The sequence below is a fragment of the Hemiscyllium ocellatum genome, chromosome 45, assembly GCF_020745735.1.
Source record: "Hemiscyllium ocellatum isolate sHemOce1 chromosome 45, sHemOce1.pat.X.cur, whole genome shotgun sequence".
NCBI lineage: Eukaryota > Metazoa > Chordata > Chondrichthyes > Orectolobiformes > Hemiscylliidae > Hemiscyllium > Hemiscyllium ocellatum.
Window position 1 is genome coordinate 9,304,221 of NC_083445.1, and position 26,913 is coordinate 9,331,133.

The 26,913-nt window shown below is 48.0% G+C and overlaps 1 protein-coding gene across 1 annotated transcript in view; it reads left to right on the forward strand.

Moving 5' to 3' along the window:
* zgc:158403 (tetratricopeptide repeat protein 39A) overlaps positions 1-26,913 on the forward strand; it is an 86,734-nt gene that overhangs the window by 42,821 nt on the left and 17,000 nt on the right. The window contains exons 7-13 of the mRNA XM_060855039.1: positions 3,660-3,759; positions 5,425-5,490; positions 8,543-8,651; positions 13,565-13,632; positions 14,859-14,918; positions 18,893-19,054; positions 25,053-25,144. Coding sequence (XP_060711022.1) covers positions 3,660-3,759; positions 5,425-5,490; positions 8,543-8,651; positions 13,565-13,632; positions 14,859-14,918; positions 18,893-19,054; positions 25,053-25,144 — 657 coding nt within the window. The remainder of the gene's footprint in view (positions 1-3,659; positions 3,760-5,424; positions 5,491-8,542; positions 8,652-13,564; positions 13,633-14,858; positions 14,919-18,892; positions 19,055-25,052; positions 25,145-26,913) is intronic.

Genomic DNA, 26,913 nt, shown 5'->3' on the forward strand with positions numbered 1-26,913 from the left:
GTGCTTTTTCAGCACGACACCCTAAACTCACATGGGATACTCACCCTAGAGTCTAAGAGCAGGGAGATGAAACTGGAACTGTATAAAAGCATAACGTTAGGCCACAGCTAGAGTATTATGTGCAGTTTTGTAATCCACCTTCTAGGAGGGATGTGATGGCACTGGAGAGGGTGCAGAGGAGATTTACCAGGATGTTGCCTGGCTGTAGAGTTTCAGTGATGAGGTGAGATTGGACTGACTGGGGCAGTTGCCCTTAGAGCAGAGGAGACTGAGGGGAGATATGATTGAAATGTCTCAAATTATGAGGGGTATAGATTGGAAAGGAATATCCTTTCAATGGAGGGATCAGTGATCGGGGACATAAATTAAAGTTAAAGGGCAGAAGGTTTAGAGGAGCTGTGAGGAAATATTTTTCCACCAGATGGTGGTGAGAATCTGGAAAGCACTGCCTGTAATGGTGGGAGAGCAGAAACCCTCAGCACATTGAAGAAGGACTTAGATGTGCACCTGCAATGCCAAGACATGCAGGTTATGAGCTATGTGCTGGGAAATGTGATTAGAATAGTTAGGTTCAAAGTTTGTGAGAAGATTTGTAGCTCGGGTACTCGTTGTTGTGGTTCTGTTCGCTGAGCTGGGAATTTGTGTTGCAGACGTTTCATCCCCTGTCTAGGTGACATCCTCAGTGCTTGGGAGCCTCCTGTGAAGCGCTTCTGTAATCTTTCCTCTGGCATTTGTAGTGGTTTGAATCTGCCGCTTCCAGTTGTCAGTTCCAGCTGTCCGCTGCAGTGGCCGGTATATTGGGTCCAGGTCGATGTGCTTTTTGATTGAATCTGTGGATGAGTGCCATGCCTCTACGAATTCCCTGGCTGTTCTCTGTTTGGCTTGTCCTATAATAGTAGTGTTGTCCCAGTCGAACCTATGTTGCTTGTCATCTGCGAGTGTGGCTACTAAGGATAGCTGGTCGTGTCGTTTCGTGGCTAGTTGGTGTTCATGGATGTGGGTTGTTAGCTGTCTTCCTGTTTGTCCTATGTAGTGTTTTGTGCAGTCCTTGCATGGGATTTTGTACACTATATTGGTTTTGCTCATGCTGGGTTTCGGGTCCTTCGTCCTGGTGAGTTGTTGTCTGAGAGTGGCTGTTGGTTTGTGTGCTGTTATGAGTCCTAGTGGTCGCAGTAGTCTGGCTGTCAGTTCGGAAATGTTCTTGATAGTGTGTAGTGTGACTAGTCCTTTGGGTTGTGGCATGTCCTCGTTCCGTTGTCTTTCCCGTAGGCATCTGTTGATGAAATTGCGCGGGTGTCCGTTTTTGGCGAGTACATTGTAGAGGTGTTCTTCTTCCTCTTTTTGCAGTTCTGGTGTACTGCAGTGTGTTGTGGCCCTTTTGAATAGTGTCTTGATGCAACTTCTTTTGTGTGTGTTGTGGTTGCTTTCGTAGTTCAGGACTTGGTCTGTGTGTGTGGCTTTCCTGTATACCTTCGTGCTGAATTCTCCGTTGGGTGTTCTCTGTACCATCACGTCTAGGAATGGGAGTTGGTTGTCCTTTTCTTCCTCTCTCTTGAATCGGATTCCTGTGAGTGTGGCGTTGATGATCCGGTGTGTGTTCTCTATTTCTGTGTTTTTAATGATTACAAAGGTGTCATCCACATATCTGACCCAGAGTTTGGGTTGTATTTGCGGTAAGACTGTTTGTTCTAACCTTTGCATTTCTGCTTCTGCTATGAGTCCAGAGATGGGTGTGCCATTGATTTGTTCATATATTTGGTTGTTGAATGTGAAATGTGTTGTGAGGCACAGGTCCAGTAGTTTGAGTATACCATCTTAGTTGATAGGTTCAACGTACTGTTGTCTGTTCTGTATGTCCAGCAGGTTGGCTATTGTTTCTCTGGCTAGGGTTTTGTCAATAGAGGTGAACAGTGCCGTTACAACCAACTCCCATTCCTAGACGTGATGGTACAGAGAACACCCAACGGAGAATTCAGCACGAAGGTATACAGGAAAGCCACACACACAGACCAAGTCCTGAACTACGAAAGCAACCACCGCAACACACACAAAAGAAGTTGCATCAAGACACTATTCAAAAGAGCCACAACACACTGCAGCACACCAGAACTGCAAAAAGAGGAAGAAGAACACCTATACAATGTATTCGCCAAAATCGGATACCCACACAATTTCATCAGCAGATGCCTAAGGGAAAGACAACAGAATGATGACATGCCACAACCCAAAGGACTAGCCACACTACCATACATCAAGAGCATTTCTGAACTGACAGCCAGACTGCTGCGACCACTAGGACTCATAACAGCACACAAACCAACAGCCACTCTCAGACAACAACTCACCAGGACGAAGGACTCGATACCCAGCATGAGCAAAACCAATGTAGTGCACAAAACACTACATGGGACAAACAGGAAGACAGCTAATGATCCCCATCCATGAACACCAACTAATCACGAAACAACACAACCAGCTATCCTTAGTAGCCACACACTCAAATGACAAGCAATATGAGTTCGACTGGGACAACACTACTGTTATCGGACAAGCCAAACAGAGAACAGCCAGGGAATTCGTAGAGGCATGGCACTCATCCACAGATTCAATCAATAAGCATATTGAACTGGACCCAATATACCGGCCACTGCAGCGGACAGCTGGGACTGACAACCGGAAGTGGCAGAGACAAACCACTATAAATGCCGGAGGAAACATCACAGACGCACTTCACAGGAGGCTCCCAAGCACTGAGGATGTCACCGAGACAGGGGACAAAATGTCTGCAACACAAATTCCCAGCTCGGCGAACAGAACCACAACAAGAATTGTTCTTGACCAGCAAACACTAAATGGGCCGAAGGGTCATTTTCTGTGTTGTAGACCTCAATGACTCTAATATGGTTGACTCCTAACTGCACTCTGCAGTAGCCCTAGCAACCGGCTCAGTTCAAAGGGCAGTTAGGGATAGGCAGATGCCTGTGATATCCACATCACATCAAAGTATTCTTGAAAAACTACTCTCTGAACATTGCTGTGAGTCACCTTTGTGAACGGCCAGGCACTGTCTGGGTGACAGGGCAGCTTGAGATTGTGTGAGACAAATATAGAGACAAAGAGGTCAAGAACTCAGAAGAAGGCCCTTCAGGTAATTGAGTCTGTGCTGGTCAAAAACGACCACCTAACCATTCCCATCTCTCATAAAGGAGCCAGAGTCAAAACATGTGGGGCTGGAAAAGCACAGCAGGTCAGGTAGGATCAGAGGAGCAGGAGAATCAATGTTTTGTGCATAAGCCCTTCATCAGGAATGCTTGACACACTGCTTGACTCTGGTCTCCAGCATCTGCAGTCCTCGCTTTCTCCTCCATCTCTCATAAATGCGAGTTATTTCTTTCTGTGCAGACAGCACCGGCCCTTCCAGCTTCAGTGGAAAAAACAACACTCTTTCATTTGCAGTCAGTTCTGTCAAAAACCTACATTTTATTTCCAGCCAGACGCTGTTCCATCTGCTTGCTGAGGGAGTAGGTCACCTCGGTTGGTTTTGTGTTCGGGTCTGCCCCCTGCCCAGCCCCTGTTACATGGGGATTGAATTATCTGTTAACTTCCCGTCCTGCTCGAGGTGAACGTGAAAAGACTTGGCTTCTCTTTGTTGTTGACAGGGAGCTCCACAATTTTCTGCAGTCAAACCTCTTCATCAAAGGACCGAACCACTCGCATTTAGAAGGAGGGGTTTCCTTAGGAATTGGAGCATTCAACTTGGTAAGATCAAAGCTAGAAATGACTCATTCCAAAAAAAGGGAGAGGCCGATGACAAAGTACAATTGTTGGTTCTCCTCAGGGTACAGGTGGGGCTGGACTAGAGTAGAATCATAGAATCAGTGAATTCCAACAGTGTGGAAACAGGCCATTTGGCCCATTAAGTCCACACTGACCCTCCGAAGAGCATCCCACCCAAACACAACCCCGACCCTATCCCTGTAACCCTGCATTCCCCATGCTAACCCACCTAGTCTGCATATCCCTGGACACTATGGGAGCTTTAGCATGGACAATCCACCTAGAGTAGGCACCACTGCTCAAAGGTAAAAGGCTGAGCTTCCCTTCATCCTTAGTGTCATGCAGCACAGGAACAGACCCTTCAGTCCAACTCGTCCATGCCGACCGATATCCCAATCTGACCTAGTCCCATTTGCCAGCATTTGGCCCATATCCCTCTAAACCCTTCCTATCCATATACCCATCCAGATGCCTTTACATGTTGTAATTGTACCAGCCTCCACCACTTCCCCTGGCAGCTCATTCCATACATGCACCACCCACTGCGTGAAAAAGATACCCCTCAGGTCCTTTTTAAATCTTTCCCCTCTCACCCTAAGCCTATGCCCTCTAATTTTCAGAACTCCATACCCTGTAAAAAAAAAGCTTTGGCTATTTATCCTATCAATGCCCCTCGTGATTTTACAAACCTCTATAAGGTCACCCCTCAGTCTTTATCAGTGAGTTGTCAGCTGTGGGTGGCATTCACGCCTCTCAGTCAGTATAGTACTGGGAGAGTGCTGCACTGTCTGAAGTGCTGACTGTTGGGTAAGACCTTTCCCTGGGGTTTGAATCTGCCCTCTCTGCTGGATGCACAAGTTCTCTTGCTGCCTGCTGTTAGCGAGTGTTGCAAGAAGTCGCAAGTTGATACTCCCCCTGCGCTATGAATATACCTTCCTTGTCTGTCAAATCCTGGAGTGGGAGTTGATCACAGGGTTTCTGGCTCAGAGGCAGGGATGTTACCTACTGTGCCACAGGACCAGAGGAAACTTGCTAATGTACATCACGTCTGTGGTGTCCCCAACCAGGAAATCTTTGGTGCTATCACTTACAGATGGATCAGTTTCAGTTTCCTACACATTCCATCCCTCACTTAGAAAAACACAGCAAATATTAGACTATGAGTATTAGGGGAAAGAGTAGGCTATTCGGCCCCTCGAACCTGCTCCGTCATTCAGTAGCATCATGGCTAATCTGGCATTCCTTGCATCCATTGTCCTGCATTTTCCCATCCTAATCCTAGATTCCCCTACTGAGCAAGCCACTTAACCGGGAACAAAAACAGAAATTGCTGCAAAAACTCAGCAGGTCTGGCAGCGTCCTTGTAGAGAGAAAGCAGAGTTAATGTTTCCAGTCCCGTGACTCTTCATCAGAACTCGTAGAGTCGTGGGACTCGAAATGTTATCTTTGCTTTCTTCCCACAGATGCTGCCTTGTTAAGTTTCTCCAGCAATTTCTGCTTTTGTCTCAGACTTTCAGTATCTGCAGTCCTTTGTTTCATTTCAGCACGTAACTGAGAACCTGACAACAGTCACCCCGTTCTGGTTGTCTGGATTTTCTCTGGAGAGAGCAGCTTTGTTTCTTGACTTGACTTTTGTTATGTCCATAGACGCTGTCACTGTTCCCCACACGGATCCTAAAATTGTTGGAGTTTGCCGGCTTCTCTGGTGACAAGGTAGGGATGAGAAAACCTTCAGCGACTTTCACCCTGAAAAGAGGTGGCAGAGATCTCTTCTTATTTGTTGAATTAGACACGGGGGTAAGTGGTGGATGCAGAGCTGTTATTGTAGGGGAAGGTAAAACGCCTCCAGGAAGCTTTCTGACGGACTCTGAGAAATGATTGGTGCACAATTCGGGGAAGCGAAAATGTTTGATTTGTTCAGTCAACAGTTGAGGTGCCAGAGCAAATGGGAGTTCTCTCTTTAAAGTAATTGGCCAAAGGGCTGGGCATGAGTTGGACAAACATCTTTCATGAATCATAGAATCCCTACAGTGTGGAAACACCATTTGACCCAACAAGTCCACACCAACTCTCCGAAGGGTATCCCACCCAGACCCATTCCCCTACCTTATTACCTTACATTTCTCCTGACTAATGCACCTAACCTACACATCCCTGAACAGTATGGGCAATATAGCATGGCCAATTCACCCTACCCTACACATCCCTGAACACTATGGGCAATATAGCATGGCCAATTCACCCTAACCTACACATCCCTGAACAGTATGGACAATATAGCATGGCCAATTCACTCTAACCTGCACATCTTTGAACTGTGGGGGGAAACATGACACAGACACGGGGAGAACGCACAAACCCCACACAGACAGTCACCCGAGGCTGGAATTGAACCCAAGACCTTGGCGCTGTGAGGCAGCAGTGCTAACCACTGTGCCACCCATAAAAAGTACCGACTCTGCCGGACCCGAAATCGGAACCTTTGAATCCCTTCGAACTACTGGAAGTCCAAAGCGTTATCTATTGCACCACAGAGCCACCTTTTTATGTAGCGAGAGTTTATGATCTGGACTACAGTGTCCACAAGGACAATGGTAACAAAAGCTGAACTTCTAAACATGAATGGGTTAAATATGTGGGTGGAGAACATTCACAAGGGCTCCAGGGAAGAGAGCAGGGGGCTGGAGCTAATTGAGTAGTTTGTTTTAGAGGCTACACAAGCACAGTGGAAAGAATGGGCTCTGTGACTCTGTCAATTTGATCACATTCCTTTCTTTGTCAATGATACTGAATTATGGGATCTCATCTTCATCACTCAGACCTTTGAGTATAGGAGTTGGGTTTCGTTTTGAGCTTGTACAGAACATTGGTGAGACCTTTTCTGGAATGCTATGCACAGTTCTGGTCACTGTGCTACAGGAAGGATATTATTAAATTGGAGAAGGTTCAGAAAAGATCTACCAGGGTGTTGCTGGGAATGGAAGGCTTTAGTTTTCGGGAGAGGCTGGATAGACTGGGACTTTTTCAGTGGAGCACAGGAGGTTGAGGGGTGACCTTGTAGAGACTTATACGATCATGAGGGGCAGAGATAAGGTGAATATCAAGGGGTGGAAGAGTTCAAAAATAGAAGGCAAGTTTTTAAGGTGAGAGGAGAAAGATTTTAAAAAAGAAGTGAGGGGCAACTTTTTTTATACGTGGTTCGTATGTGGAATCAACTGCCCGAGGAAGTGTTGGATGCTGGTACAATTAGGAGAAAGTGAGGACTGCAGATGCTGGAGATCAGAGTTGAGAGTGTGGTGCTGGAAAGACACTTCATCAGCTTATACCCGAAATGTTGATTCTCCAGCTCCTTGGATGCTGCCTGACCTGCTGTGTCTTTCCACACCACACTGCTGGTACAATTACAATGTTTATAAGGCATTCGGGTGGGTACATGAATAGGGAAAAGTTTGGAGAGATATGGGCCCAATGCAGGCAGGTGGGATTAGTTTAGAATATGGTTGGCATGGACTATTTGGACCAAAGGATCTGTTTCCATGCCGTATGCCTCCCTTGCTCTGAATCAGCAGTTGTATTCTCCAAAAGGATGAGGGTGACTTTATCTTCACCTTAATAAATATTGCAGTAATTAATGATTCTAGATTTTGCCTAGCATATCTTATTCTGAGAAGATATAAAATGAACACACAGCTGTGATGATTATGAAAAGGTTTGGGAAGTTAAGGACAGTATTCATTGTGCAGTAAAACAGTAATGATGGAAGGCAGGCAAGAGGTTGGTTTTTTCTTGGCTGTGAGTGTCGCTGGCATGGCTGGTATTTACACCCCATCGAGTGAAAGCTCAGTGGCCTTTCTTGGTCATTTCAGAGGTTGGTTCAGACTCCATGAGGTTGCTGTGGGTCTGGAGTCACATGTAGGCCTGGCCAGGGAAGGAAGGCTGACATTAGTGAGCCAGATGGGTTTTATAACAATCAATTATAGCCTCACGGTCGCCATCACAAGCTTTTCAGTCCCAGAGTTCATTGTTTGAATTTAATTTCCAGCTTTGGTGGAGTATATTACTATCAGAAGTCGAACGTTCCAGTGTAGTAATTATTTCAGGTGAAGGATTGTTAAGGTGACCAAATAGAGTCATGGAGATGTACAACAAAGGAAGCAAACCCTTCAGTCCAACTCGTCCATACCGACCAGATATCCTAAATGAACCTAGTCCCACCTGCCAGCACTTGGCCCATATCCCTTGAAACCCTTCCTATTCATATACCCATCCAGATGCCTTTTAAATGCTGTCATTGTACCAGCCTCCACCACTTCCTCTGGCAGTTCATTCCATACACACACACCACCTTTTGCTTTACTATAAGATATAATGTGGTTTGTATCAGCTCCTGCTGTGTGAAACACTCAAAAAGCTGTCATCCAATACACTCCTGCATTTCTGGCCTCTTGTGCCTTCTCAATGTTCATCACTCCACTATTGGCAAGTTTATCTTCAGCCTCCTGGGTCTGAAACTCTGAAATTCCCTTCTTTAAACCTTTCCCAACCTCTTCCCCTCTCCCCTTCCCCAAGCCTCTATCGCTTGGAGCATGCTTTTGGTCATGTCTCCTAATACTTTCTAAGGTGGTGATATATTTTTCACTTTGGAAATTGGTGGAACGTCTTACTATGTAGATGGTGCTGTGTAGGTGCGGTACAGTCATGGATCAAGACTAGTGACTCAAAGCTGTTGAGTGCGCTCTGATGTTGCTGGTGTATTTTCCAACAGGAATATGGTCTGTCCCAGTTACATGATGGAGTGCTGGTGCCCAACCTTCGAGAGATTCTCTGTGTCATGCTGCTGCTGTGTTACTACACCTTCCTCACCTTCATACTTGGTAAGAGAAAACGGATGGCCTTAATGTTTGTCTGTGTCTTGTAACAGTGAAAGAGGAGACGTTTCTTGAGGGATCGTCTCCAACCCCACTCCAGTCCCTTATTTCTTGCCCATCCTGCCAGCTGAGAATCCAATTACAGGCCATTCAGCCCCTTAAGCCTGTTCTGTTTCTCAAGACGGCTGATCTATATACTACCTTTATCCACTTGCCATGGCTCCATATCCTTTTAGCTATAATCTCATCATTTTACACTGCCTCTCAGCGCCAGAGACCCAGGTTCGATTTCAGCCTGTGTGGAGTTTGCACATTCTCCCCGTGTCTGCGTGGGTTTCCTCCGGATGCTCCGGTTTCCTCCCACTGTCCAAAGATGTGTAGGTCAGGTGAATTGGCCATGGGAAATTGCCCATAGTGTTAAATGCAATAGTCAGAGGGAAATGGGTCTGGGTGGGTTACTCTTCAGAGGGCCGGTGTGGACCTGTTGGGCCGAAGGGCCTGTTTCCACACTGGAGGGAATCTCTGTTGAATGAGTTGGCTCTGATTTTTAACCTCATGTCACCCTAGTCAATATCTCCCTTCATCACAGTGGACAAAGTTTCTCTCTATTCCGCTCCCCCTCCCCCCCGCAACTCTCATTGCTTCCAAAGAACTAAAAATCCATAATCACCTCCTTCCTTATTTCCCCCCTCCCCACTCCTCTGTGTTCTAGAGCAAATCAACCCTGGGCATGGAATGCCCCCCCATCACCTTCATGAAGCCTGGCCCACCCAATCCCCCCTTCAATACTGCTCTGAAAGCCAAACTTGTTCCTGGAAATCATTTCCATTGCCTAAGGGGCTGGCGGAGGAACTGCCCCTCTTTTGTTTCTGTGAATCCATGAGGAGTCTTGTAATTTTTCTTGCCCCTTTCGCTCTGTCATGGGATGTAGTTTTCACTGGCAAGGCCAGAAACTGTCCCTCATTACCCTTGAACTGAGCGGCTCACTTAGCCATTCCAGAGGTCAGCTAGGGGTCAACCACATATTGCTGTGGGTCTGGAGTCACATGTAGGCCAGACTGGGTGAGGATGTCATCAACCAGATGGATTTTGACTAAAATGATTGACTTCAATGAGACTAGCTCCCGATTCCAGATTTATAAATTTATAAAGAATTATTGCTTTTAGTGAGATTACCACTGCACCACCATCTCCCCATTTCAGGAGAAAAGGAACAGGATTAGGCCATTCAGCCCCTTGAGCCTGTTGCACTACTCATTGAGATCATGGCTGGTCTTGTCCCAGCTCCAGATGCGTGGCTTTGGCTCGCAATTTCTTAATAGCTTTGAACAAAAATGTACCTGTTTTGATATAAAATGAACAACTGATGTATCATGATGCACAGGATGTAGCAGTTGGGAAGTACCTACTGAATGGACCAGGTATTTATTTCCTGTCCTGCTAGAGACTGAGTTGGACCCAGTTTGATCCTATACCTTGCCTGATGTCTTTTGAGGCAATGGTACAGATGCTAAACTTCTCTGCAATGATGCAGGCTAAGTGTGTCAAAAGGTTTGGGCGCTAGAGGTCAGAAGAGGAAAGAACTATGGGAACTGAGGAGAGGAACTGATGGTCCTCTCCACGGGATTAGCACTCAGATTGTTAATACATTAACAGGAGGGTCCTGCACACTGCAGGTGGAATGGTGTGAGAGACAACTGGAGGGTTAATTCCACAGTCCAATGGGGAAGCTGCACTGGAACAGATCATGGATTAGACGTCAAGTGCCAGAGGGCGAGAGGTCAAGGGCAGTGGTGTGACCGCTGATAAAAATGGACGGGTTTGTGCATTCTGCAAGGCATCTGAGAATGTAAGTGGAGTGGTGGCACACTCTTTCAGGGACATGTCTGTTGAAACTTTCCAAAGTAGGATGTTCATTATAGAAACCAGATATTCAGCACAATTCCGTAGAATTGGCTACTACTGTCCGATGCCTCCGATATAGAGGAAGGATACATTAAGAGGATAATTGATCCTGGAAGGCACACAGCCTGCCCATTTTTTTTTCTCTCCCTGTCCTTTGATCCCTCGCCACTTCAGAAACATGTCAAGAGCTTACTGGTAATTTGCAATCCTATGCTCCCATGGGAGTGATGCTTTTGCTGGGATGATTGGTACTTGATCTCCAGCCAATGCTTAAGCTCATGCCAAGAGGCACAGCGAACCCTCCGACCTTGTAGGCTGCACAAGAGCATTTTCCTTTCACATTCAGTTATAAGTATTCGCCAACATGCTCTTCAGTGCAATGTTGCCTTTCTTGGGTAACGTGATTAGATTAGATTCACTACAATGTGGAAACAGGCCCTTCGGCCCAACCAGTCCAAACCCCCCTCTGAAGAGAAACCCACCCAAACCCATTCCCCTACATTGACCCCTGACTAACGCACTTAATACTATGGGCACTTTAGCATGGCCAATTGACCTGACCTGCACATCTTTGGATTGTGGGAGGATGCTGGAGCACCTGGAGGAAACCCACACAGACACAGGGAGAATGTGCAAACTCCACACAGACAGGCGGGAATCAAACCCAGGACCCTGGTGCTATGAGTCAGCAGTGCTAACCACCGAGCCACTGTGGAAGGACAAGGTGAGACGGCGCTCTGTGTTAAAAGTTTCACAGAGGGCATTCTGTGATCCACCCTGTGGGAGTCCTGCATGTCCCACTGACCAGTCCTTTCTCAGTGATGTGAATAGTCCCCAACGCCTTATCTTCACGATGGACATCCAGTCCCTGTACATCTCCATCCCCCATCACGAAGGACTCGAAGCCCTCCGCTTCTTCCTTTCCCGCTGCACCAACCAGTACCCTTCCACTGACACCCTCCTTCGACTGACTGAACTGGTCCTCACCCTGAACAACTTCTCTTTCCAATCCTCCCACTTCCTCCAAACTAAAGGAGTTGCCATGGGCACCCGCATGGGCCCCAGCTATGCCTGTCTCTTCGTAGGATATGTGGAACAGTTCATCTTCCACAACTACACTGGCACCACCCCCCACCTTTTCCTCCGCTACATCGATGACTGTATCGGCGCTACCTCGTCCTGCTCCCACGAGGAGGTTGAACAGTTCATCAACTTTACCAACACCTTCCATCCCAACCTCAAATTCACCTGGACTGTCTCAGACTCCTCCCTCCCCTTCCTAGAACTTTCCATTTCCATCTCGGGCGACCGACTCAACACAGACATCTACTATAAACCGACTGACTCCCACAGCTACCTGGACTACACCTCCTCCCGCCCTGCCCCCTGTAAAAACACCATCCTATATTCCCAATTCCTTCGTCTCCGCCGCATCTGCTCCCAGGAGGACCAGTTCCAATACCGTACAGCCCAGATGGCCTCCTTCTTCAAAGACCGCAGATTCCCCCCAGACGTGATTGACGATGCCCTCCACCGCATCTCCTCCACTTCCTGCTCCTCCGCCCTTGAGCCCCGCACCCCCCCCAACCACCACAAGGACAGAACCCCACTGGTTCTCACCTACCACCCCACCAACCTCCGTATACAGCGTATCATCCACCGTCATTTCCGCCAACTCCAAACGGACACCACCACCAGGGATATATTTCCCTCCCCTCCCCTATCAGCGTTCCGCAAAGACCACTCCCTTCGTGACTCCCTCGTCAGGTCCACAACCCCCACCAACCCAACCTCCACTCCCGGCACCTTCCCCTGCAACCGCAGGAAATGCTAAACTTGCGCCCACACCTCCTCCCTTACCGCTCTCCAAGGCCCCAAGGGATCCTTCCATATCCGCCACAAATTCACCTGCACCTCCACACACATCATCTATTGCATCTGCTGCACCCGATGTGGCCTCCTCTATATTGGGGAGACGGGCCACCTACTTGCGGAACGCTTCAGGGAACACCTCTGGGACACCCGGACCAACCAACCCAACTCTCCCTCCCACTCCACCAAGGACATGCAGGTCCTTGGACTCCTCCATCGCCAGAACATAACAACACGACGGTTGGAGGAAGAGCGCCTCATCTTCCGCCTGGGAACCCTCCAACCACAAGGGATGAACTCAGATTTCTCCAGTTTCCTCATTTCCCCTTCCCCCCACCTTGTCTCAGTCGATTCCCTCGAACTCAGCACCGCCCTCCTAACCTGCAATCTTCTTCCTGACCTCTCCGCCCCCACCCCACTCCGGCCTATCACCCTCACCTTGACCTCCTTCCACCTATCACATCTCCATTGCCCCTCCCCCAAGTCCCTCCTCCCTACCTTTTATCTTAGCCTGCTGGACACACTTTCCTCATTCCTGAAGAAGGACTTATGCCCAAAACGTCGAATTTCCTGTTTCTTGGATGCTGCCTAACCTGCTGCGCTTTAACCAGCAACACATTTTCAGCTTCATCAGTGATGTGAATGTTGGCTACCCATGTCAGTAAAGACCTTTCCTTTCTCTAACGGCCCTCACGCAGAGTTATGGGCAGCAGGAGTGAGGGGTCTTCAGGGCTGTGCTTCAACGTAGGGCAAGTGGAGAGGATACACTCAGCAGCCCAGGGTCAGCACTGCTTAAACCTAAGGGGTAACCCTTCGAAAACAGAGATGGGAGGGGGAGAAAAATGTTCTCATGCAAGGGTTTGTCTTTCAGTCTCCCTTCCTGACAAGACAGTGAACGCAGAGTTCTTGAATAGGATTGGCGGTGGAGGGAGATAGATTCCTGATCAGTGAGGCGAGGTGAAAGATTCTCTGGGGTTGTGGGGAGGGGGGATTGTGGAGTTATCAAACAGCCGTGATCTTATTGAATGGGAGAGCAGGTATGAGGGGCTACGTGGTGTACATTTGTTCTGGGGGAGAATTAATCACTTTTGGCTTGACTCTGAAATGCTTTTTTCATGATGCTTTGATCCTCTTGGCTTTAGGTACAGGAGAGGAGGAGGTCACGGATGCAGTGGTTCTCCTTCAGCCCTACCTCATTCGCTATCCCAAGGTAGGATAAGCCGATACCTTCCTTTTGTTTATAATCAATAGATCTCGTTTGATGTAGGTTAGAGTCTGGCCTGACCCATTCAGGCCATACACGACTCCCTGTGAAAGCCCAAGGGCAGGAGCTTGTGTTTGGATTTGATTGGGGCGCTGGTGGGTCTGGTGATTCAGAGCTCCAGGTGAACGTTCCAGGGACACAGTTTCAAATCCCACCTTTGCTGTCAGTGAAATTTGAATCCCACCAAAATCTGGGATTTAAAAGCATGCCTAATGTGTGGTTGGACAGTTCCTACTGACCGTATGGAGAAAAAAAATCTCTGGGAAGGTGACTAATATTTTATATCTCTCTCATGTCATTACAGTGATAGAGTCATAGAGATGTAAAGCATGGAAACAGACCATTTGGTCTAAGTTATCCAAGCCAAGCAGATATCCTAAATTCATCTAGTCTTATTTGCCAGCACTTGGCCCGTTAACCTCTAAACCTTCCTATTCATAACCCCATCCAGATGCCTTTTAAATGTTGCAATTGTACCAGCCTCCACCACTTATTTGGCAGCTCATTCCATACACGCACCACCCTCTGCGTGAAAAATATACCTCTCAGGTCCTTTTTAAATAATGTCTGGTTGAAGATTTGTAGCTCGGGTGTCCGTTGTTGTGGTTCTGTTCGCCACAACATTAACAGACACATGGACCTGGACCCCATATACAAACCACTACAGCTGAAACTGACACCCGGAAGCGGCAAGAACATCCATCAACAGACACATCGACCTGGACCCCACATACAAACTACTACAGCTGAAACTGACACCCGGAAGCGGCAAGAACAAACCACTATAAATACCGGAAGAAACATCAAAGCAGCGCTTCACAGGAGGCTCCAATAGCACTGATGATGTTCCCTAGCCAGGGAACGAAACGTTTGCAGCAAAAACTTCCAGCTCGGCGAACAGAATCCTTTTTAAATCTTTCCCCTCTCAACTTAAACCTATACCCTCTAGTTCTGGAGTCCCCTATCCTGGAGGTTACTAGTTAATTTCCTGAAGGGACTCACAGGGACGTTAACTGCGATGATGTTTCTAGCTGTGGGCCTAATCCTTTGAAAAACCTCTCCTCTCAATTCTCTCTCTTTCCCCCTGGCTGTTAATGACATAAACATCGAAACAGAAAGCTAGGAAACTGTGATTTGCTAATGAGGTCATCATGTTGCTTATTTTCTTGCAGGGAGCAATATTCTTATTCTTTTCGGGAAGAATTGAAGAAATCAAAGGGAACCTTGATGAGGTAAGAAGCCCCATGGGAGATTAGCTGTCTTGGTTAGTGCCTGTGATCAGCGGTGGCTAGTACTTCTGCCCCAAGTCTGGAGATTGTGTGTTCAAGCTCAAGTGTTTTTCCAGCTACATGAACACCACAGTTCAGACCTGTAGCCCAGTGCAACTCTGAGGGAGTGCTGCACTGCCTCCTAATCCGTGCCTTTTTCAGATGTTAAACCCAACCAATACCTGTTGTCCTTAGTGGTTTCAAAAATTGCAAATATTGTTTAGAAGAAGATTTTGTGGGGGGTTGGGGGGTGGTGGGATCTCAGCTTTAGTTAATCTTCAATCAACATCACAAAAATAACTTAGAAGGTTGTTAGGACATCATTTGTGGGAGGTTTGCGGTGCGCAGGCTGCCTTCACTAACTATGAGAAAGTGAGGACTGCAGATGCCGGAGAGTCGGAATTGATAATGCATGGTACCGGAAAAGGCACAGCAGGACAGGCAGCATCCAAGGAGCGAGAGAGTCGACGTTTCAGGGAGGAGCCTTCTTCAGGGCTGGGGAGGGGGCTGAGAGAGAAGTAGGGGGAATGGGCCAAGGGGAAAGGTAGGTGGGATGGCGGTAGGTGGGTGAAGGTAGGAAGTGATGGTGGTAAATCGGTGGGAAGGAAGGTGGATGAGTCGGTCAGGTCAAAGAGGGTGGGTCTGAGTCAGAGGGTTGGACCTGGGATGCCTAATGTGGTGTCAGATTCTGTTGATAATTCCTGGTGAGATACTTTGAGAAATGGTACAACAGTTAAGGTACTATTTGAATGCAAGTCGTCATTGTTTACCATCCACCTTTCTCTAATACCCTCGGTTTTCCCAAAAGCTGGACATTTTATTTCTAAGATCTTATAACTGAAGAATCTGTACATGGATATCTTTGTACCTAAGTTGGTGCTGTAAGTGGTGATGGATAAACTTTTTATTGCACTCATTGGGTGTATGTGATAATAAAATTCATTCATTAATTCGTTCATTCATTCAAGCCAACAGGACAGCTGGGTCGGGGATGGTCAGACCCTGGCTTATAAGCCATAGGAAGTTGTTGTCAATGGAGGGTGTGACCCTGGTGTGTTGTAAATCCTATTGGAGAGAGAGTGTTCTAACAGGGATTGAGGGGTTCTGGATACAACTACTGCTTTCAGGGGTGATCCATACTGCCACTAATTCCCATTCCCCATGGACTTTCAGAGAAAGGTTAAACTTCATTTTATTGTCCCTGGGGTAATAGATTGTAGTTTGTTCCGTCTCAGTAACTAAGTACACGTTGCTTTAACTCTTCGCTCTAATAGCTATTACAAAGAAGAGGTAGCTAAGACCGGTCTGTCTCAATGAGTAACTCTCTCCACTCTCCATCTCTTTGTCCTAAATACCAACTAACCAGATCCAGTGACTGTGTTATATAACACGGTGGGTGGAGCATCGTTTTACTCAGATTAACCCTTGCATGTCAATGGGCTGGCTGCAGTCAGGACCACAAACAGCATCCTAGACGGATTGTGCCAGAGAGTAGGAGATTTCACTGGGACGACTGGGGGAGGGTGGGTTTGCGATTTGGGGTTGATACAGAAGATAGCAACAGTCCTTTGAGCCTGCTCTGCCATTCAGTAGGATCATGGCTGATTATCCAACTCAGTCCCCTGCTCCCATTCTCTTCCCCCAAACCCTTTGATGCCTTTAGCCCTCAGAACTGTATCTAACTTCCTTTTTGAAACATTCAATGTTTTGACCTCAACTGTGGCAGAGATTTCCACAGGCTCACCACTCCCTAGGTGAATAAACTTATCCTCAGCTCAGTCCTAAATGGCCTACCCCTGATTCTGGGTCAATGGTTGGTTGCAGTGGTGAGATTTTTAACTGGTCAGGGTCTCATGGTTCAGGGTCAGCCCCTCTGCCCCATTCCTCTCGCTGCCAACTCTCAGATCTGTGGGTTCTGGGACAGCGGAATGTAAAAGTGTACTGTGCAAGAACACTGTTTAGATTAGATTACTTACAGTGTGGAAACAGGCCCTTCGGCCCAGTAAGTCCACATCGACCCGCCGAAGCGCAACCCACCCATACCCTTACATTTACCCCTTACCTAACACTACGGGCAATTTAGCATGGCCAATTCACCTGACCCGCACATCTTTGGACTGTGGGAGGAAACCCACGCAGACACGGGGAGAACGTGCAAACTCCACACAGTCAGTCGCCTGAGTCGGGAATTGAACCCGGATCTCAGGCGCTGTGAGGCAACAGTGCTAACCACTGTGCCACTGTGCTGCCCACTGTGTTGTCCCCACTCAGTCCTGTTCAAGTCTTTTAAAAGTTACACCGTATTATCCTCCCAAATAAAATTGACCTTTTTTTTTAACCTCTTGACAAAGCTGCCAAGACCCGTTTTGCAGTGAGCACACACTGTCTCTGGTATGTGTTAGTGGGGCAGATTTATTCTTGGCTCTACATAGAAATGTGTGTGTGTGTGTGTGTGTGTGTGTGTGCGCGTGTGGAGGAAACTGTAAAGATAGAGGATGGACATCTGATGATGGTGGCGGGTGGGTACAGCCATCACACCATAAGATATAGGAGCAGAATAAGGTCCAACATTGGATGTCCTCCAATATTCGATCATGGCCTATGCATTTAGAACATAGAACATCGAAGATTACAGTGCAGTACCAGTACAGGCCTTCGATATTGCGCCAACCAGTGGGACCAATCTTAGACCTATCTACCCTACGCTATTTCATTTTTCATCCATATGTTTATCCAATGACCGTTTAAATGCCCTTAAAGTTGGTGAGTCTACTACTGTTGTAGGCAGGGAGTTCAACACCCCTACTACTCTGAGTAAAGAAATCACCTCTGACATCTATCACCCCTCGTTTTAGAGGCCGCTATTTCTCAACCCCATTCTGCTACCTTTTCCCTGTAACCCCTGATCTCTGATCACATGAACAGCCTGCACCAACCAAGCCCTTCGTGGCAGTGTCACATATTAGGGAATGCAAGTTGAAGCAGAAAACTGACTTTGAAGGTGGGAGGATGATTTTGACTTCAGCACTGAAGGCAGAAAACCCGTGTCTAAACTATAATGTTTTCGCTGACTCATAGAATTCCTACAGTGCAGAAGGAGGCTGTTCAATCCATCAAGTCTGTACTGACCCTCCAACCCAAATCCAACCTCAACCCTTTCCCTGTATTTCCCATGGCTAATCCACCTGGCCTGCACATCCCTGGACACTATGGGCAATTTAGCATGGTCAATCCACTCTAACCTGCACATCTTTGCACTGTGGGAGGAAAAGAGCACCTAAAGGAAATTCACAGAGACAGGGTGAACATGCAAACTCCACACAGACAGTGGAGTCCTTGGCACTGCGAGTCAGCGGTGCTAACCACTGAGCCACTACACCATCCTACTCATCACAGAACTAGTAACTATATTCTGTGTTAAAAGCATGAGGAAGTTTATTAAAGCCGAAGCCGTACGGACAAACGTACGATTTAGGAGTAGGCTATTCAGCCCTTTGAACCTACTTCATCAATCAATAAGATTGAGGCTGATCTGACTATTCCACGTTTCCCCCCACTTCCTTCGGCAGCTCATTCCATACATGCACCACCCTTTGTGTGAAAAAGTTGCCCCTTAGGTCCTTTCTATATCTTTACCCTCTCACCCTGAACCTGTGCCTTCTAGTTTTGGACCCCCTACCCTGGGGTAAAGCTCTTGGCTGTTCACCCTATCCATGCCCCTCATGATTTTATCAACCTCTTTAATGTCAGCCCTCAGCCTCTGAAGCTCCAGGGAAAGTAGCCCCAGCCTATTCTGCCTCTCCCTATCGCTCAAACTCTCCAGTCCTCGCAACTCGCCTGTACCTCGAGTCTTTGGAGGTGCTTGTTAATTAGATGGCAAAGTGGGATTTGAAGGTACACTGTGGTAAATGGCTCTGTGTATTGGATGTTATATGCAGGCAATCAGAAGGTTCGAGGAAGGCTGTGCTGCACAACAGGCTTGGAAGCAGTTCCATCACATGTGCTACTGGGAGCTGATGTGGTGCTTCACCTACAAGCGGCTGTGGAAGGTGGCTTATTTCTACGCTGACCTCCTCAGCAAAGAGAATCGCTGGAGTAAGGTGAGGGTCGCACTTTAAGGTAAGGAGCAGGAGGCTTTGAGAGGATTCGGAGGGGTTTGGGTATTTGGAACCCTCTGCGTAAAACGAGGCAGGAGCCCTCAAGTATTTAGATGAGCACTTGAAATGCCATTGCAGTGTGAGGCTATAGAGTAGATTCCCCACAGTATGGAAACAGACCCTTCGGCCCAACAAGTCCACATCGACCCTCCAAAGAGTAACCCACCCAGAACCATTCCCCTATATTTACCCCTGACTAACACCCCTAACACTATGGGTAATTTAGCATGGCCAATCCACCCTAACCTACACATCTTTGGATTGTGGGAGGAAACTGGAGCAAACTCACCCAGACACGGGGAGAATGTGCAGACTCCACACAGACAGTCACCCGAGGCTGCAATCAAACCCAGACCCCCTGGTGCTGTGAGGCAGCAGTGCTAACCACTGAGCCACCATTGTTGGGGCTTAAGGCGCTGTGGTAGTGTCCCCATCTCTGAGCCAGGAGGCCTGGGTTCAAGACCTACCTGCTCCAGAGATATGTCAGAACATCTCTGAACTGGTTGATTTGGAAAACATCTACACTGAAGGACTAAGGGCTTTCATGGTGCAGTGGTAGCATCCCTACCTCTGACACAGGAGGTCCAAATTCAAGTCCCACCTGTTCCAGAGGAGTGTAATAAACACCTCTGAACAGGTTGATTAGCAAGTATCTACAAGGCTACGGGCTGTGTTCTGGAAAATGGGATTAGAATAGATGGATGCTTAATAACCAGCAAGGGGCAGCACATGGTTAGCGCTGCTCCCTCACAGCGCCAGTACCCGCGCTCGAATTCACACTCGGTCTGTGTGGGGTTTGCACATTCTCCCCGTGTCTGTGTGGGTTTGCTCCGGTTCCCTCCCACAGTCCAAAGATGTACAGGTTAGATGAGTTGGACATGCTAAATTGCCCAGTGTTCAGGGATGTGTAGGTTAGCCGCATTAGTTAGGGGTAAATATAGACTAATAGGGTAGGGGAGTGGGTTTGGTTGGGATACACTTTGGATGGTCGGTGTGGACTTGTTGGGCCGAATGGCTTGTTCCCACACTGTAGGGATTCTATGAACCAGCACGGACACAATGCGAGTCAGTAATTGTAGTCTGTAATGTCTCTGTGACCAATGATGGGGAGATTACTTTCTACTAACTTCTTCCCTGGGTTGTAGGCATCACTGGCAAAGCCTGCATTTGTTGCCCGTGCTATTTTTCGCTCGGTCATTTCAGAGGGCAGTTAAGAGTCAATATTGCTCTTGGTCTGGAGGCCAAGACCATGTACAGACAGCAGATTTCCCTCCATTGGTTAGCTAGATACAGTCAGTTTTGCTATAACGTGCATTTGTTCAACACAAACTGGCTATAACATGATTGAAGAATTTAGACCATTATTTGTAGAATGCGAACTTTCCTTCCCTGTATTGGCTATAATGTGATTCTGGTCCCATTGATTTAAATGGTGCTGTTATTACACAATTTTCTTATAATGTGGGATTGCACGGGTGTGGAACTATCCTGTTATATCAGGACAGATGTAGGTTTTTATAACAATTGATGAGGGTTGAGGTGGTCACCGTCACTAAGACCAGATTTCAATTCCAGATTTATCGGCTGAATTTGAAATCCATCAGCTGCTTTGATGAGATTTGAACCCTTGCCCCTAGAGGTTTAGTGGGATGACTAAAATAAAAGCAAAATCCTGCAAATGCAGATGAGCTGAAATAAAAAGAGAAAGTGCTGGACAATCCCAACAGCTCTGGCAACATCTGTGGAAAAAGAAAAACAGAGTTAACTGAAGTTCTTAAGATGAGTCAAATCAGATTGAAATGTTTCTCTTTCCACAGTTGCTGGGTTTCTCCAGCAGTTTCCATCTTTATGTCTGGCTTAATAACAGTAACATTACCATGATGCCACCATCATTCTCCAGGTGTATTAAGGACTGACCACAAGAAAGTACATTAAAAGAATGATAGAAAGGGGAATTCCCCTCTTTGTCAGGTTCTAGTTTTAAAGAAGGTGTGACCTTTTTAAAACTATAATGGGGGGAGTTGATTGCGTTAGGAGTGATGAGGGTAAGTGGAGTGATGAGTTTGGAGTGATGAGGGTAAGTGGAGTGATGAGGGTAAGTGGGAGACCAGAAGCGGAGGCAATGAATTGCAGAGAGTCCTGAATAAATCCAGTCGAATAAGTTAGATCCTAACCATCTCTGAACCTGTGGAACCAGGGTGAAAGCAAGTCATCCTCAATCCCAAAGGATTGCCTGAAAGCAAGATAATAGAAGTGACTCCCTGTCATACATTGTGTTTTATATGCTATTGTGTAGCACCTTGGGATGACTTATGATGTTAAAGGTGATGGCCTAGTGGTATTATTGTTGGACTGTTAATCCAGAGGAGAAAGTGAGGTCTGCAGATGCTGGAGATCAGAGCTGAAAATGTGTTGCTGGAAAAGCGCAGCAGGTCAGGCAGCATCCAAGGAGCAGGAGATTCGACGTTTCGGGCATAAGCCCTTCATCAGGAATGAGGAAAGTGTGTCCAGCAGGCTAAGATAAAAGGTAGGGAGGAGGGACTTGGGGGAGGGGCGATGGAGATGTGCTAGGTGGAAGGAGGTCAAGGTGAGGGTGATAGGCCGGAGTGGGGTGGGGGCGGAGAGGTCAGGAAGAAGATTGCAGGTTAGGAGGGCGGTGCTGAGTTCGAGGGATTCGACTGAGACAAGGTGGGGGGAGGGGAAATGAGGAAACTGGAGAAATCTGAGTTCATCCCTTGTGGTTGGAGGGTTCCCAGGCGGAAGATGAGGCGCTCTTCCTCCAACCGTCGTGTTGTTATGGTCTGGCGATGGAGGAGTCCAAGGATCTGCATGTCCTGGGTGGAGTGGGAGGGGGAGTTAAAGTGTTGATCCACGGGGTGGTTGGGTTGGTTGGTCCGGGTGTCCAACATTTCAGGGAACACCTCTGGGACACCCGGACCAACCAACCCAACCACCCCGTGGCTCAACACTTTAACTCCCCCTCCCACTCCACCAAGGACATGCAGGTCCTTGGACTCCTCCATCGCCAGACCATAACAACACGACGGTTGGAGGAAGAGCGCCTCATCTTCCGCCTGGGAACCCTCCAACCACAAGGGATGAACTCAGATTTCTCCAGTTTCCTCATTTCCCCTCCCCCCACCTTGTCTCAGTCGAATCCCTCGAACTCAGCACCGCCTTCCTAACCTGCAATCTTCTTCCTGACCTCTCCGCCCCACCCCACTCCGGCCTATCACCCTCACCTTGTCCTCCTTCCACCTAGCACATCTCCATCGCCCCTCCCCCAAGTCCCTCCTCCCTACCTTTTATCTTAGACTGCTGGACACACTTTCCTCATTCCTGATGAAGGGCTTATGCCCGAAACGTCGAATCTCCTGCTCCTTGGATGCTGCCTGACCTGCTGTGCTTTTCCAGCAACACATTTTCAGCTCTGTTAATCCAGAGACCCAGATCATGTTCTGGGGACCAGGGTTCAAATCTCACTTTGGCAGATGGTGAAACTTGAAGTTAATAAAAATCTGGAATTAAGAGTCCTAGGGATGAATCTGTTGTTGGGGAAAAGTCCATTTGGTTCACTAATGTCCCTTAGGGAAGGAAACTGCTATCCTTACTTGGTCTGACTTATGGGTGATTCACAGCAATGTGGTTGACTCTTAATTCCCTCTGGGCAATTAGGGACAGGCAGTAGATGCTGGCCTAGACAGTGACACCCTCATCCTGTGAATGAATAAAAAAAACTCAACTATTGTTATTGGAAATTCAATAGAAATGTGTTTTCCCAGTCAGTGGTGAGAATGTGAACATAACTGTCATGGGGAGTGGGGAGGTGAGTTGCATTTTCGGGGGAATCTTCATGAAGGGGAAGGAAGAATTTACCAATAGCGTGAGATTGTAGGAGGAAGTTCATAAATCCTTCAGTGTCACTGAGGGTCAAAATCCAGGAACTCCTTCCAAACAGCACTGAGAGAGTACAAACAGCAAATGGACTTCAGGTGTCAGCTCGCCACCACCTTCTCAGGGACAACAGATGGTGCAGATGGGTGGTAGGTGGGTGTTAGGTGATAAATGCTGGTCAAGACTTGCTGTCAATCCTTTGTAATTCTGCGCAATGTGAACAGTACTCAGGTCAAGGAGTGGGGAAAAGAAAGAGTAAGCTGTGACACATGGTCAGCTGTCAGAAGGGAGTTTGCATGGGGCAAGGAGACTGGGGTAACACTGTCTCCCCAGGGCTTTCCCTGTCCAGCCTGTGTCTAACCATCTTGTGGATGGAGTGCTAGAGACCCAGAAAGTGGCATGGCGAAGTGGGTAGGGAAACATGTTATCTGGGAGCACATTTCCAACTCTCGTATTCCAGGGTCGTATGTTGCCACCGTGTCACTACTCCCTTCCTGAAGGTAATTAGGGATGAGCATGAGCTGCTGGCATGGCCAGCGATGCCCACATCCCATGAAAGAATGAAGACAAAAATGTTCTGGTCCAAGTCCTTGTGGAGATTGTGATGACCTTAACTTGCTTGTCTGCATAGTTACACAGAAACATGACTCGGCAAATATCTCCCACTGAACGCCGGATCTAAGGCTCAGCAATTGGACCTTGGCCGGTTTCAAAGAAATGTCTTGGGACGTGGGATGAGAAACTGGTGACAGAGACCCCCTCCTCCAACCACCCTTTGTAGAAATAAGAAATTGAAAGCAGGTGTAGGCAGCAGAGTGGCCACAGTCTGATCATCCGTGAGCTAGAATTGCAGGGCAGACCTGAGGGGCCGAATGGCCTATTCAGCCCCGATTTGCTATTCTCTTATGTGTGCTTATGGCTGTTATGGGGCGGCACGGTGGCTTAAGCACTGCTGCCTCACAGCACCAGGGACGTGGGTTCAATTCCCGTCTTGGGTGACTGTGTGGAGTTTGCACATTCTCCCAGTGTCTGTGTGCGTTTCCTCCCACAGTCCAAAGATGTGAAGGTCAGGTGAATTGGCCAAGCTAAATTGCCCATAGTGTTAGGTCCATTAGTCGGGGGGAATGGGTCTGGGTGGGTTACTCTTCGGAGGGTCGGTGTGAACTTGTTGGGCCGAAGGGCCTGTTTCCATACTGTAAGAAATAGGAGCGGGTGTAGGCCATTTGGCTCATCAGTACTGATCTGCTGTTTAGTAAGATCATGGCTGATCAGGATCGAGAGTGTGGTGCTGGAAAAGCATATCAGGTCGAGGAGCGGGAGAATCGAAGTTTAAGGCATTAATCATTCTTGATGAAGGGCTTATGCCTGAAACGTTGATTCTCCTGCTGCTCGGATGCTGCCTGACCTGCTGTACTTTTCGACTCTGATCTCCAGCAACTGCAGTCCTCACTTTTTCCTCGTGGCTGATCAGGTGATCAACTCCGCTTCCTTGATGTGAAGTAACAACCAGATCCGACTGTGCCTCCACCATCCTTCCCTGTTATTGCCTACGCAGATTAAACACAATCTGTTTATATTTTTTTAACCCTGTTTACTTCAGTACAGTTTATGCAGGGGGTCAGTTGGCTGGACGGCTCGTTTGTGATGCTGAGAGACACCAACAGTGCGGGTTCAATTCCTGCACTGGCTGAAGTTACTGTGAAGGACTGTCCCTCTCAACCTGTCCCCTTGCCTGGGGCGTGGTGACCCACAGGTTGAGCTGCTGCTGGTCTTCTCTCTCTCTCTCTCTCTCTCTGTCTCTAATAAGAGCACTGTAGTCAGAGTCATGGAGATGTACAGCAAACTGACCCTTCAAAATTTCACTTTGAATCCAAGAACCTTCCAGAAATATCTACAAATTTCATTTCAGTGTCCAGAGTGAAAGGGAGAAAAATAAACACGAGCTATTTGCCTCACTATTTATTGAGCAGCTTTCCTCCAAGTTCCAGAATGGCCCACTATGAATTGCATATGATTAGTTCAGTGGATTTCCTCCCTTCTCCTCCAGGCTATGTACGTCTACATGAAGGCAGCTTACCTGAGTATGCTACCTGCACACGAAGCAAAGCCCTTCGGGGACGATGAGGTCGAACTCTTCAGGTGAGTCAAATTCCCAGAGGATATTTCCTTCCGTCCCATGGGTAGGGTGAGTGGTTTTCACCTGGAGCGTTTCCACGTCTCTGTGCACCAGCAACCTGCTGCCTGTGTGCTAGCCAATTGTAAAGTTTGGATACCATTCGGAGAGTTGGGCCAAGGGCAATTTGTTTCCTGAAGGGCTGAATGGCCTCCTTCTGCACGGTGAAAGGACTGTGGCAACTGGTTCTTATTCACCTCCACCTCCACCTCCACCTCCACCTTCAGATTGAGTTAACACCAGGCGTGGACTGAATGGATGTGACATTAGTGTAATATCTGACAGACTGGCAATACCTGTACTCTGGCATCATTGTACACTATTTTGCTTTGCTTAAATACATTAGATACATTTGATTTCTTCTTAGTCCATTTAGAAGCTCACTCAGGATTGTTCCGCAGGTCCTGCCCGATCACAGAATTACTGTATATTCCAATAGTGGACTTCTGGGTTTTGCAAGAGTTGGCTGGTTGGGTACAGTCCAAGCACTGCCAACAATCCTGAGTGATCTTCCTAACCGGCCTACTCTTGCAAAAACAAAGCCCACTATTGGATATAATTCTGTGATTGGACAGTACCTGCTCAACAATCCTGACTGTGCTAATCATGGCATTAACAACCAATTTGAGATCATCAGTTGAGCCTGTAATGTAACTTCTCTATGCTTGCTGGATGCCTCATCTACAAGGTCACGTTCTCTCCATACAAAAGGAATATGTTCAAAAGTTGCATTTCTTTTCAATTCCCCATTCCATTCTCCATGGCAACACCTCAGCCAATCAGCACTGATTTGAATATGAGTTTACAGACTTCTGTAACAAAGTGTTGTAACAAAGTTTGGAATTCTTCCATTTTGTCCTGATGGATACAAGTTGAAAAAGTGCAGCAGCATGTCTCTCTGCACAGTAAGGTTTATCTTCCTCAAGTACCTGATGTAAATCTGTTTTTTAACGTTGCCTCTTTTAGCGTGATTTCAGTTTACCGTTGTTAACCTGAAGGGATTGAACATCTCCTCAGATGTTGTCAGTTTCACGCAAATGTTGTTAATGGTGCTGTAGGACCTGACCTGATGGGCACTGGGTAGGAGTGACCATCGCGTGTCTGACTAGTGGACCTTCTCTCTGCCACATCTGTGCCTGAGGTCCTCACAATGATGTCCCACTGCCCACCCACAACATACCAGGGCCCAGACTAAATGCCCCGCCCCCACCCTCCACCCCGCAGTCACCGCCCCTCCCCCACCCTACACCACAACGTCACCGCCCCTCCCCCACCCTACACCCCACTGTCACTGCCCGTCCCCCACCCTCCACCCCGCAGTCACCGCCCCTCCCCCACCCTACACCTTGCAGTCACCGCCCCTCCCCCACCCTACACCCCGCGGTCACCGTCCCTCCCCCACCCTACACCCCGCAGTCACCGCCCCTCCCCCACCCTACACCCTGTTGTCACCGCCCCTCCCCCACCCTACACCCCGCAGTCACTGCCCCTCCCCACCCTACAGCCCGCAGTCACCGCCCCTCCCCCACCTACACCCCGCAGTCACCGCCCCTCCCCCACCCTACACCCCACAGTCACCGCCCCTCCCCCACCCTACACCCCGCTGTCACCGCCCCTCCCCCACCCTACACCCCGCAGTCACCGCCCCTCCCCCACCCTACACCCTGCAGTCACCGCCCCTCCCCCACCCTACACCCCGCAGTCACCGCCTCTCCCCCACCCTACACCCTGCAGT